At 31.0% G+C, this 11,408-nt stretch overlaps 5 protein-coding genes across 5 annotated transcripts; 4 read left to right on the top strand and 1 right to left on the bottom strand.

Annotated features, from left to right (window-relative positions):
- Positions 1–1,745: 1,745 nt before the first annotated feature.
- Positions 1,746–2,429, top strand: BN7_5429 (glutathione S-transferase family protein; the record flags this gene model as incomplete). The annotated part of the gene is made up of 1 exon (XM_011274035.1): positions 1,746–2,429. One exon carries the CDS (start codon positions 1,746–1,748, stop codon positions 2,427–2,429), a length of 684 nt encoding a protein of 227 aa, XP_011272337.1.
- Positions 2,430–3,087: 658 nt separating this feature from the next.
- BN7_5428 (glutathione S-transferase family protein) lies at positions 3,088–3,771 on the top strand (the record flags this gene model as incomplete). Its single annotated transcript, XM_011274034.1, has 1 exon — positions 3,088–3,771. The coding sequence occupies one exon, from the start codon at positions 3,088–3,090 to the stop codon at positions 3,769–3,771; it is 684 nt and encodes a 227-aa protein (XP_011272336.1).
- A 410-nt stretch (positions 3,772–4,181) lies between these two features.
- Positions 4,182–6,071, top strand: BN7_5427 (Zn(II)2Cys6 transcription factor; the record flags this gene model as incomplete). Its single annotated transcript, XM_011274033.1, has 1 exon — positions 4,182–6,071. One exon carries the CDS (start codon positions 4,182–4,184, stop codon positions 6,069–6,071), a length of 1,890 nt encoding a protein of 629 aa, XP_011272335.1.
- Positions 6,072–6,251: 180 nt separating this feature from the next.
- Positions 6,252–8,710, bottom strand: BN7_5426 (Clathrin coat assembly protein; the record flags this gene model as incomplete). Its single annotated transcript, XM_011274032.1, has 2 exons — positions 6,252–8,252; positions 8,669–8,710. The coding sequence occupies 2 exons, from the start codon at positions 8,708–8,710 to the stop codon at positions 6,252–6,254; spliced, it is 2,043 nt and encodes a 680-aa protein (XP_011272334.1).
- Positions 8,711–8,920: 210 nt separating this feature from the next.
- PPR1 (Ppr1p) lies at positions 8,921–11,329 on the top strand (the record flags this gene model as incomplete). The annotated part of the gene is made up of 1 exon (XM_011274031.1): positions 8,921–11,329. The coding sequence occupies one exon, from the start codon at positions 8,921–8,923 to the stop codon at positions 11,327–11,329; it is 2,409 nt and encodes an 802-aa protein (XP_011272333.1).
- Between the last annotated feature and the right edge of the window lie 79 nt (positions 11,330–11,408).

The raw sequence follows: 11,408 nt of genomic DNA, 5'->3' as shown, positions 1-11,408 counted from the left end.
TAATATAATACTATAAACCTTGGTTTGTCTTGAAAATGAAGTGTTTATACTTGAGTTTGAGAATTTGAAGTGTATCTTGTAACTATTGATTTGCTCTTTTTACACCATCTTTAAATAGTGGAAGTTCCGCTTTAATGCAACAACACAACACAATTGTTCACTTCAATAAATAAAGCGTTGTGTGAATATTTTCTTATTGAAACAATAGCTGATAGATATTGGATCTGCTAGCTAGAATATATCAAAAATTATCGCACTTTTGATCCATGTAATTTTCAGGATTGCTTTTCAAACCGATTCCCAATTGTATTTTGTATTATCAATACACACTCGAAACAATTATAACACTTTGAAAGCTGTGGTGCTTCTTTCCAAAAACTATTTAGCATTATTTATGTAATGTAATTAAGCTTTACCTTCTGTGCAGTTGATCTACAAAGTTCAATGTACATTGGTTTCTAATATATCTTTATTTTGTCCAAATTCAGAAGCGATGTACTAAAACATGGATACATGCAATTCCCATCAAACTACCCAAAAAGATCATAAAAATGTAATCAATATCAAATACAAAGCTGCTATAAAACAGTTTTGTTGCAACTATGAACATATTTTTCCACAATCAGTACTTCATTTGACGTTAAAGTTTGTTTATGGTTAATTGTGTCACCCCAAAGCGGAAATAAGGTACATCATCACAAAACCGAATGCATAGTAGTTTTAAAATCTCAACCTAACGAACTGAATTTTAAAATTGCATAAGGAGATTGTTATCAAATATTGTGTATTGATAAGTAAAATACTATAAGTATAGGTCGCTTTTCCATGTTTTGAGAATGATTCATTATATGATCTGATCAATATCAACAATAATAAATCAATCAAGAACTTCAAAAATGCAATCTCCTTCAACTTTCGCTGCTCCAAAAGAAACCCCAGAAAACTCTGACAACTTCAAATGGATCGATCCAGCTACACATAGTGGTTGTATCATTGCTTAACTATTTGATAAATACAATGATTTTGATATAGTTAATCCAGTAGCAATCAATTTTGGTGCTAATTGAAATAATATAGAAGCTCAACACAAACAAGGACATTAAACTGCTCAGATAAAAAAGAATCAAAAAATGTTGTTTTATCTTAAGTTTTAAATTATAAGCTGTTTAATAATCAAATGAAAATAATATATGTATTAATTAAGTTTAACATTAGTAGCTCCATTTTTGACACAAAACTCCCTATACTAAAGCCACATATACTAAAAGCCATTTACTTATTGCTTAGGTATTGGTTTTGTTTCCCTAAAAAGGAAGATTTTGAATTGAATACAGAAAAAAGTATGGCAGTGGCATCTGTGAAGAAAAACATCAAGATATTAAGACTTGAAGAAAGTCTTAGAGAGTATCATGGCTTTCATATTAGCATTTTGTTTCTCAAGATTCGCACTCTCTCTAGTGTCTATAGAGATGAAGAGTAATATTGAAGAAGCCACATTAAAAAAATCTTTAAATCTGTGATCTTTACAAACATATATGGAATATATTTCTTAAAGAAGTTTATTTATCCTTGATAAATGGGATCTAAACTTCAAATGAGCTCTATATCAGATTATTATAAAAGAGTTAGGATTCTCATTTTAGTTCAATAACTTTCATGTTTCAAAGTCAGTATAGCTGAAAGCTTAATTAACAAAGACTAGAATTCTTTAACACTACTCAAACTCCAAGAACAATCAATCCAAAATGGTTAAAGTCAATGATTACGATCCAAAAGTTTCTCCATTAGAAGCTCCATATTTGAAGGTTTTCACTGCAGCAACTGGTAATGGTTTAAAAGTTACCATTTTGTTAGAATTGTTGAAATTGGATTACACTTTAAGAATTATTGACTGGAATGGTGCCAAAGAGCAAAAAGAAGAATGGTTTTTAAAAATTAATCCAAATGGTAAAATTCCAACCATTGTTGAAGCTGATGCTGAAGGTAAAACTTTTGCTTTAGCTGAATCAGGTGCCTTGTTATTATGGATTGCTAATAAATATGATATTGATCATAAATTCTCATATGATCCAAGTACACCAGAACACTGGGAAGAGGTTGAATTGTTGTTTTTCCATGTTAGTGGTTTAACACCAGCTCAAGGTAATTTAGGTTGGTTCAAAGCAAATGCACCAAATGATAAGGTCAATATTGATAGATTCACTGAGGAGACTATTAGATCTTACAAGTTGTTAGATGATAAGTTGGCATCAAATAAATCTGGCTATTTAGTTGGTGATCATATCTCTTTGGCTGATTTGATTTCATTTTCTTATGCAAAGAACTTACCAAGTACAGGTATTGATGCTAACCAATTCACTCACGTTCAGAAATGGATTGAAAAAATTGGAGCAATCCCAGAAGTTCAGAAAGCTTTGTCATTGAAATGAATGGAACAAGTCTCAATTCTTTTACCTGGTAAACTTTGAATTATATATATATTCAATTGAGTTGACTCTTTATAATTTATAATATAAATAAATGCTTGATATAATTGACTCCATTCGAACCCCGTATAACCCCCTTTTGTAAAAATATTAATGTGGCTTCGTTCGATAAGATTTCCTAATTGAGGCTCCGAGAATCTAAACCAAACGAATCAAATCATATATCATGTTCGAATTATATGACGAGCTTCTGAAAAACAGACTATGTGGTGTAGTTCACTATTCGACTACTAAAGCATTCACAAGTAGTTGAATTAAGCATGAGTTGAATTGCACCTTATAAGATTTGAAATAATGAAGAAATGTGGATATGTTTGCAAAAGTTGACACACGTATCAAGTATCAAGTACAGCTATAAAAAAGTTTTAAGCCACAGATCTCATATATGCACCTTATTGATATTCAAATGTATTGCAAGTATTGACTGATAATTTGATGATGATGCATTAGAATTGAAATTGAAAAAAAAAGATATTTCTTATAAATTAACCAAAGTTCTCCCTAATTTTAATTCTACATTCAAATCAAAAGTTCTTCAAAAATCAAAGCATTTCAACTGCAAGTCGATTTAAAAACACAAAAGCTATAATAAATATTTACAATGGTCCAAGTTAATGATAATGATCCAAAAGTTGCTCCATTAGAAGCTCCATACCTGAAGTTTTTCACTTCTGGTACAACAAATGGTCAAAAAGTTGCCATTCTTTTGGAATTACTAGGATTAAAGTACACTTTAAGACCAATTGATTTCCAAAAGACCAAGGAGAACAAAGAAGAATGGTTTTTGAAAATTAACCCAAACGGTAAAGTTCCAACAATTGTTGAAGCTGATTCCGAAGGTAAAACCTTTTCATTAGCTGAATCAGGTGCTTTGTTGTTATGGTTAGCTGAAAAATATGATACTGAACATAAATTTTCATATGGTTCAAAAGATCCAAAACATTGGGAAGAAGTTGAATTGGTTTTTTTCCATGTTAGTGGCTTACATCCAGCTCAAGCAAATACCACCTGGTTCAAAAAAAATGCACCAAATGAAACTGCCAATCTTGAACGTTATACCAATGAATTGATCAGATCTTATAAGTTATTAGATGATAGATTAGCTCAAAGCAAATCAGGCTTCTTGGTTGGTGATCATATTTCTTTGGCAGACTTGATTGCTTTACCACATGCTAGAGGTTTATCAAATACTGGTATTGATGTTGAACAATTTGCCAATGTTCAAGCTTGGATCAAGAAAGTTGTTGAAATTCCAGAAGTTAAAAAAGCTCTTGAATTGTTATAATCTGTTTATTCAAACAAATATTAGTTAAAATCATTGAAATCTGAGTAATAAATGATTTTATACATTATAATTTTCTAGTAGCTATCGGCCGAATTAACGGCTTTTGAGTGCAAACGCGATTTTTTTTTTATTTTGCTTCGAACATTTACCGGCCGACAAAGGGATGTCACTTTTAACATAAAATATATGTTCACTTCCAAAAAAAATTAACAAAACAGTCCATATTGATATAATAAATAATAAAGTATATTCTTAAAGTCATAATTCAAGGCTATTATATCAACACAATATAGAGACATAAGACATTATAATGCCCAACATGAAGGGAATCAAGAGAAGAAGAGTGATAAACTCTTGCCTACACTGTCGTGAAAAGAAATTAAAGGTATGATCTATGTTATTAGACTCACATGATGAAGACTGAAACTAACAAATCTACCAAGTGTGATAAAGAAAAGCCTATTTGTGGAACTTGTATCAGGGCTAATCATACGCGATGTGAATACACAGATGCTAATAGATTACCCCCAACTCCAGATGAGCATCCTCCTTCTCCAAACGAAGTGATAGATATTCACAGAGGTTCGAAGCTCATATCAAAAGAAGGTCCATTATCATTTATTTCTATCATTAATATGGATCCTTTTATAAGGAATATATTATATTCAGTGAAGAATATTAGAAAACATCAGTTGAAAATTCAAGAAGAAGTCAATAATCCCAGACCTGATAATTTATCACCAACACCTTCTAGTGAGCTTTTTAATGTTATAAAACCTTATATCATTGATACAAAGCTGGTATGGTTCCTTGTCAATCATTTTTTTGATAGTGAAGTGTATCCAAGCTGCTCCTTTATTTCTAAAGAATCTTTTAAAAGTTGTTTGATAAATTATATAGGACCTGAATCATTTCCTGCTGTAAGGTATAAGGTTGATACTCCATTTGATCATATATTCTTGGGTACGTTGTTAGTTATCATGAGAATATCATCAGCTTCATTTTATAATTGTGGCTATTCAACAGATTTTGAGCATAATACCATAGGACCTGAAGTTGTTGCTTTAGCTAGGAGATGTTACGATATTACCAAGTCACAATATCTTAGTTGCAGATTAGAAATGTTACAACTCTTACTTATTATAAATTATTACGACAATAATGCACCTGAAGAAGTAACTTCTCTTGAAAGTCATGAAACTGAAGGTGTTGCTATAGTTGCTTATAGGATAGCCATGGGTCTTGGACTTAATTTGGAATGTGAAACTGAACATCTCAAAAGATTATGGTATCACATAGTTCAATTAGACACTGAGCAATTTGTTAGAAATGGAGCTTCGGATTTTTTCATTCGTGATGAATCATACACAACTACTTTTCCCAAAATTAAGGATATATCCACTGATGTTACAGTGGAAAGATTTAAAGTTAGAACTTTGTTAAAATCAATTGCTTTAAGAATTACTAATGTTAGAGAAACATTATCTATCAGTATACTTGAATCATTGATTAGACCACTAGAGGTTTACTTGGAAGACGTTTCATTAGATTCAATATTTAAAACTCCCAATAAGGCATTGAAAGCTGCACAATTCTTGAACTTTATGGAAATTTCAAGTGTAATTTATATGGTCACATATCATATTTGTATTCATTTAACAGGAATTGACAGTGAAAGAGCCATCAATAAAATGTTCCAACTATTATCCATATCTAATAAGATCATCCCGGTAACTCATTTCTTAAACTCAAGTAAAGAACATCAATTTAATTTACAACAACAGTTTGGTTATAGTTTTAATATTATCCCAAAAATTTTACAAACATTACATAAATTTTCACAGTTGCAAATTTCATTGACAGGAAGAGCAAACTTCTTCTTAATTATGAATAATGATGTTGATACTTTGAATTTCAAAGAGATGAAAAGAATAGCATATCAAAACTCCAAAATGATAATTCGGAATTTTAGTAGAATCGATACAGAATATTTTTTCTCCAAAAGAATATATAAGATTCAAACTTTAATATTTTTTAACTGTTTTGGTACTACTTATGATTCATCAGTATCACAAACTTATTTGGATTTATTGAGAAATGAACCACAAATTGTTGATTCTAAAGTTTTCGGTGAATTAGTTGAATTGAATAAATCAGATATTAATAATGACCAATCATCAAAAGAAAATGAAGTCTCTGATATTTTAAATTTACAAATAGATCAACAAATAATTGAAGAATTAGGAAATATTTTAGAAACAGATTCCTTTTTAACTAATAGTGATTCATTAATACTTTAATTAACTATTATACAAAATAACGTGTAACACATTAGAATTGAATTTTTATCTTATTTTATTATACATTGTAATTTTAATTTGAGTTGATATACGTCCAATGGTTTATTTCTATTGAAGGACTAAACAAACACAATTTGAAGTTTAGTTTACATTTAATTGTAGTTTTCATTGGTTTTGATATCAAATCAAACTTGGTCCATCATATGCTTGAAAACTAAATTGATTTCCTGTTTGTTGCTGGTTTGGGAATGATTGTTGCTGTTGCTGTTGTTGATTTTGGTAGGATTGTTGTTGTTGATTATATGCAACTTGTTGTTGTAAATCCCAATTTGCCTTTTGTTGAAATTGATTAGTATGTTGTTGTTGAATAGTTTGGGGGAATACAGGATTAGTAGGCAAATTCTCATATCCACCGAAGGTTTGTTGTGGTTGTATAGGATTATTTGTTGAAATTCTATTTGATGTATAACTTGCCTTTTGAAATGGATTCGTGCCTGTCACTTGACTTGTCAATGGACCAGTATGTAATGTAGAATTTGGATTTGAGGACGAAGCTGATTGAGCAGCAAATGGATTACTTGTCTTTTGAGGCACTAAGTTGGATCCAAAAGCACCTGATGCTGGATTATTATCTGATATAGAATTTTGGTTGGATTTATAATCAATTGCAAATGGATTATTACCAGTCTTAGAAGATTTCAATTCCTTAGGCGCAGAGTTAAGTGGTTGTTGTTGTTGTTGTTGTTGTTGGAAAGGTTGGGTTGGTTGTTGTTGACCTTGTAAAAATGGATTACCTGTTGGTTGCTGTTGAATTTGAGTAGCATTATTGAAATTACCGAATCCAGCACCGGTATGATTTGGAATTATACCAGTTGAAAAAGATTGTTGCAATCCATTTGGTTGAAATCCAGTTTGCTGTGATTGGAATGGTTGTTGTTGAGGTTGATGTTGTTGATTTCCCACAAAATTAAATGTCTGAGCTTGTTGAATTGGCTGGAATCCAGTTTGTTGAGGTTGAAATTGTTGTTGAAATTGTTGTTGATATTCTTGTGGAATTTGAGGAACTTGTGGAGCTTGATTTGTTGCTTGAGCTTGTAGGAATGGATTAGATGTATGCTGAGGTACTAAAGGTTGTTGTTGTTGTTGTTGTTGTTGTTGTTGTTGTTGTTGTTGAGGTTGCTGAGTATTAACTTGTTGTGGTTGAGATTGGTATCCATTCAAATTGACAGCTTGTAATCCCAGTTGAGAAGCCCATGGATTATATCCAGTAGCATTTGGTTGAACATTGGTTTGTTGTTGTTGTTGTTGTTGTTGTTGTTCATTTTGTGACTTATTATTAAATGGAATTTCTCTTTTGGCATCTGGATTCTTACCTTTAATTTCTCTTTCTGCAAGATATTGTTTTCTGTTAACTTCAAAATTACCGTCATTCAAATATTCTTCTAAACTATTAGCCAATGCAGTTGGGGCGTGTCTTATTGTTGGAACATGAAGTTTTGTTGCATACTCTAAATGTTTAGCTATTCTCAAATAATTAACGACATCTTTAGTCAATTCAACAAATTCCTTATATATAACCAATGCTCTGTCTGCATCATATTTTGACATTTCAAAATAATGTTCCAATATATTTATAACCCCTTCATTCAGAGTTTGATAAAGACATAATAAATCGTTAACCAACATTCTAAAACATGTCAAGACAATATCATTATTGATATCAGATTCATAAAATTTACAACGTACAAGCGCTGCAATCTGTCTTTCCACACTTTCCACTTCCCTTAATAAACCTTTATCTATTGATAAATTCCTTAGTCTACCACCTTCTTTTTTATTGATTTGTTCATCACGTACAAAATCTATTCCAACATTACCATATTGTTTAGATTTCACAGCAAGATATTTAGCATATCGAGTCAATTGTTTAGCATCACCAGAACCTATCTGCTTAATCTGGTTCAAGTCAAAAAAGTGTAAATGATTGGATAGATATTTCAACGTTATGTCCGCTTCACCTTCTCTAATCATGATATGAAGCACTAAAAGGGCCTTATAGACAATGGACCAAGCGGTATCACCTAGTCTATTTTGTAGAGCAGCAACAACCTGTCTGAATTCACTCTTGTCAGTAGTGGCCAGCAATATAGGCTCGATATATTTTGGCTTTGGGGCAGCCACCTAGAAGATATTCCGTTAGTACCATACCATTCTCATACTAGTTAAATTTTAATAGGGGGGCTATAAACCTTCCGCCATTTTCCCCAATTGACACTCACTTTGATCTTGGTGGCTCCCTGAAGCTGTTAGTATTTGTGCACACTAGTTTCCAATCTGCATTGGATACATACCTTTACGATTTTTTCGTACGTTGTCATCGATGTCCTGTCAGAAAGTTGATCAAAATAGTGGAAAAGAGCGTCGTTGTTATATTTTTGATTTTGGTTTTGGTGAGATTGGTTCGCGAAAATTGGAAGGAGGTTTTTTGGTGGATGTTGATATGCTAATACAAGTGCACTTGGATTTCCTATTAGGGAAGTCAATAATAGTGATGTTGATAAGAATCTGATTAAATCAGTAGAACTTCAATGAGAAACCGTAGCTGATAATTTGTCAAACCATTGGTAATCCTGCTCCATTTAGATTATCTCACCAGTGTTTTTAGTTTGGTATTCATTCACCGATACATTGATTCAATTGATGTCCGGATGTGTCGTTGCTGCTCTCCGGTTAAAATTTCATACAACCATTTTAGAAAACAATAGGCAAAATTACACTGGAGTGAAACCAACTTTATTGCAGTCGAAGGAAAGGGATAAGGGGGATTATCTTAGAGATACACACACAGTATGGTGAAAAGGCGGAAGACTGACACAGGGAAGGAGAGTGTCAAGAATGGCGGTGGTGTTGTGAAGGACGCTGCAGATCAAATCAATAGTACCACTCCAGAAGCTGGGGCAAGACCATCTTCTACAATCATTGGAATATCAAGATCTATTGCTGCTTGTCAAAGGTGTCGACAAAAGAAAACTAAATGTGATCAAAAATTCCCCAGTTGTGCTAAATGTGAAAAAGCTGGTGTTGAATGTGTTGGTTTAGATCCTGCTACTGGAAGACAAGTTCCAAGATCTTATGTGATTTATCTTGAAGATAAAGTTGCCAAATTAGAGGAAATGTTGATACAAAATGGTATAAACCCTGAACTGAAGCTTAGTAATGGTAGCGCTGGTGGCATTGGTGCTACCCCATCTTCCCAAGTACAAACACCTACACCTTCATATCAAATACCTTCCACAATAGATGACTCAAAAGATCAAGATTCTTCCATAAAATCAAGTTTAACATTAGCTGTTCCATCATCAACAAATGGTAATAGCGGCTCCTTTTATATTGGTGACTCTTCAGGGATCTCATTTGCTAAATTATTATTTACTGCTGTTAATTTCCAACCAAGTTCATCAATGAGTGAAACTGGTTCTATTACAACTAAGACACCATTTAAAGAATTTCCCGCTAAAAATGCAATTACTGGACTACCAATTAAACCAACAGCAGAATTTTTCATAAAAACTTTTTTCGAACAATCAAATACTCAATTACCTATAATCCATCGTGAATATTTTATAAATAATTATTATAAACCAATTTATGGAAATTTATCACCAAATGTTACATTGGCTTCAAATTATACTCAAATGAATTTAGATACTTCACCTATAGATGAAAAAGATACATGGTTTTATATTCAATCTTCGACAAATACACCAGATGAAATACCCAAAGTTTTCCAAAAACCATTGTTTTTCTTAAATTTAATATTTGCAATTGCTTCATCTGTTAATCTTTTACAATATAAAGCTGAAATATCAAATTCTTATAGAGTTGAAGCAATGAAATTTGTTGAGCCAATATATTCATCTGCTGATAGATTGGAATGCTTACAAGGATTATTATTATTAACACAATATTCCATAATGAGACCTTCTACTCCTGGTGTATGGTATGTATTGGGGACAACATTAAGACTTGTTGTTGATTTAGGATTACATACTGAAAGAATGAATAATCAATTTACACCATTTATTAAAGATATGAGAAGAAGATTATTTTGGTGTGCTTATTCATTAGATAGACAAATTTGTTTTTATTTGGGTCGTCCTTTTGGTATACCTGAGGAAAGCATATCTACAAAATTCCCAATTGAATTAGATGATTGTCTTATTAATCTTGAAGATATTAATGATTATGCCAAAGCATCAAATTCTTTACCAACTTATAAATTAATTTCATTAAATTTTTTCAAAATTAGAAGAATTCAATCAGAAATTTTACATGTTTTATATTTCCCCAATTCAGTTTTACCAAGATTTTATTCAAATTTAAATGAATGGAAATTAAATATTGATCAAAGATTAGAAGTTTGGTTCAAAACAATTCCATTGAAAACTTCAAGAAAGGCAAATTGTGACTTTAATTTTGAATTTTTTAGAATGAATTATAATCATACAAAATTATTATTATTTGGTATAACTCCAAAAAATGATAAATTAGATCAAAATTCAATTCATATAATATTTGAAGCATCTAAAAATATGATTTTATGTTATTGGGATTTTTATAAAACAAAATCAATTAATTATACATGGGCAACTGTTCATAATTTATTCTTTGCAAGTACATCATTTTTTTATTCAATATTTAATTCAAATAATTCATTAATTCAATTAATTCAATTTGAAAAAGTTGTTTCTCAAGTTAAAGAGATTTTAAACTCATTAGTGGAAAATTGTGATGCTGCAAAACCTTGTTCTGAAACTATTGATATATTATATTTAGCAATTAAAAAATTAAAATTTCAAAATGTTAATAATGAAATTACTTCACAACAATTTTATGATATTGATAGATTTTTCACTCAATTAAATAATCCACAAGAAAGTTCAATTTTTAAAGATTTCCAATATTCTTCAGTTTTCGATGATTCACAAGAAAATAGTATTAATCATACTAATCAACCAATACAAAATAATGGGAATGATATTAATGATGAACAATTTCAATTCTCACAAGTTGCAAATTCACAATTTCAACAACCACAAATGACTTATCAAAGTTTATCAACCCCTCCTTTGACATCAGCATTGGATGAATCATTTGTTCAAGCTGATAGAGAACAACAAAAGATTTTTGAAGTTATGTCAAAAGTTTCAATGGATACAATTTGGGATCAATTTTTAGGTAATGGAGGTTTTCAATAGGCGTTTTAAGATTTCTCTTTTTTTTTTTTTATTATTTATTTTCCTTTCCTTTCATTTCATTATATCTGTATTATATCTA

Source organism: Wickerhamomyces ciferrii, contig 00212 (assembly GCF_000313485.1).
Source record: "Wickerhamomyces ciferrii WGS project CAIF00000000 data, strain NRRL Y-1031 F-60-10, contig 00212, whole genome shotgun sequence".
Lineage (NCBI taxonomy): Eukaryota > Fungi > Ascomycota > Saccharomycetes > Phaffomycetales > Wickerhamomycetaceae > Hansenula > Hansenula ciferrii.
The sequence above is the reverse complement of the archived record's forward strand: the minus strand, read 5'-3'. Positions and strand labels throughout refer to the sequence as shown.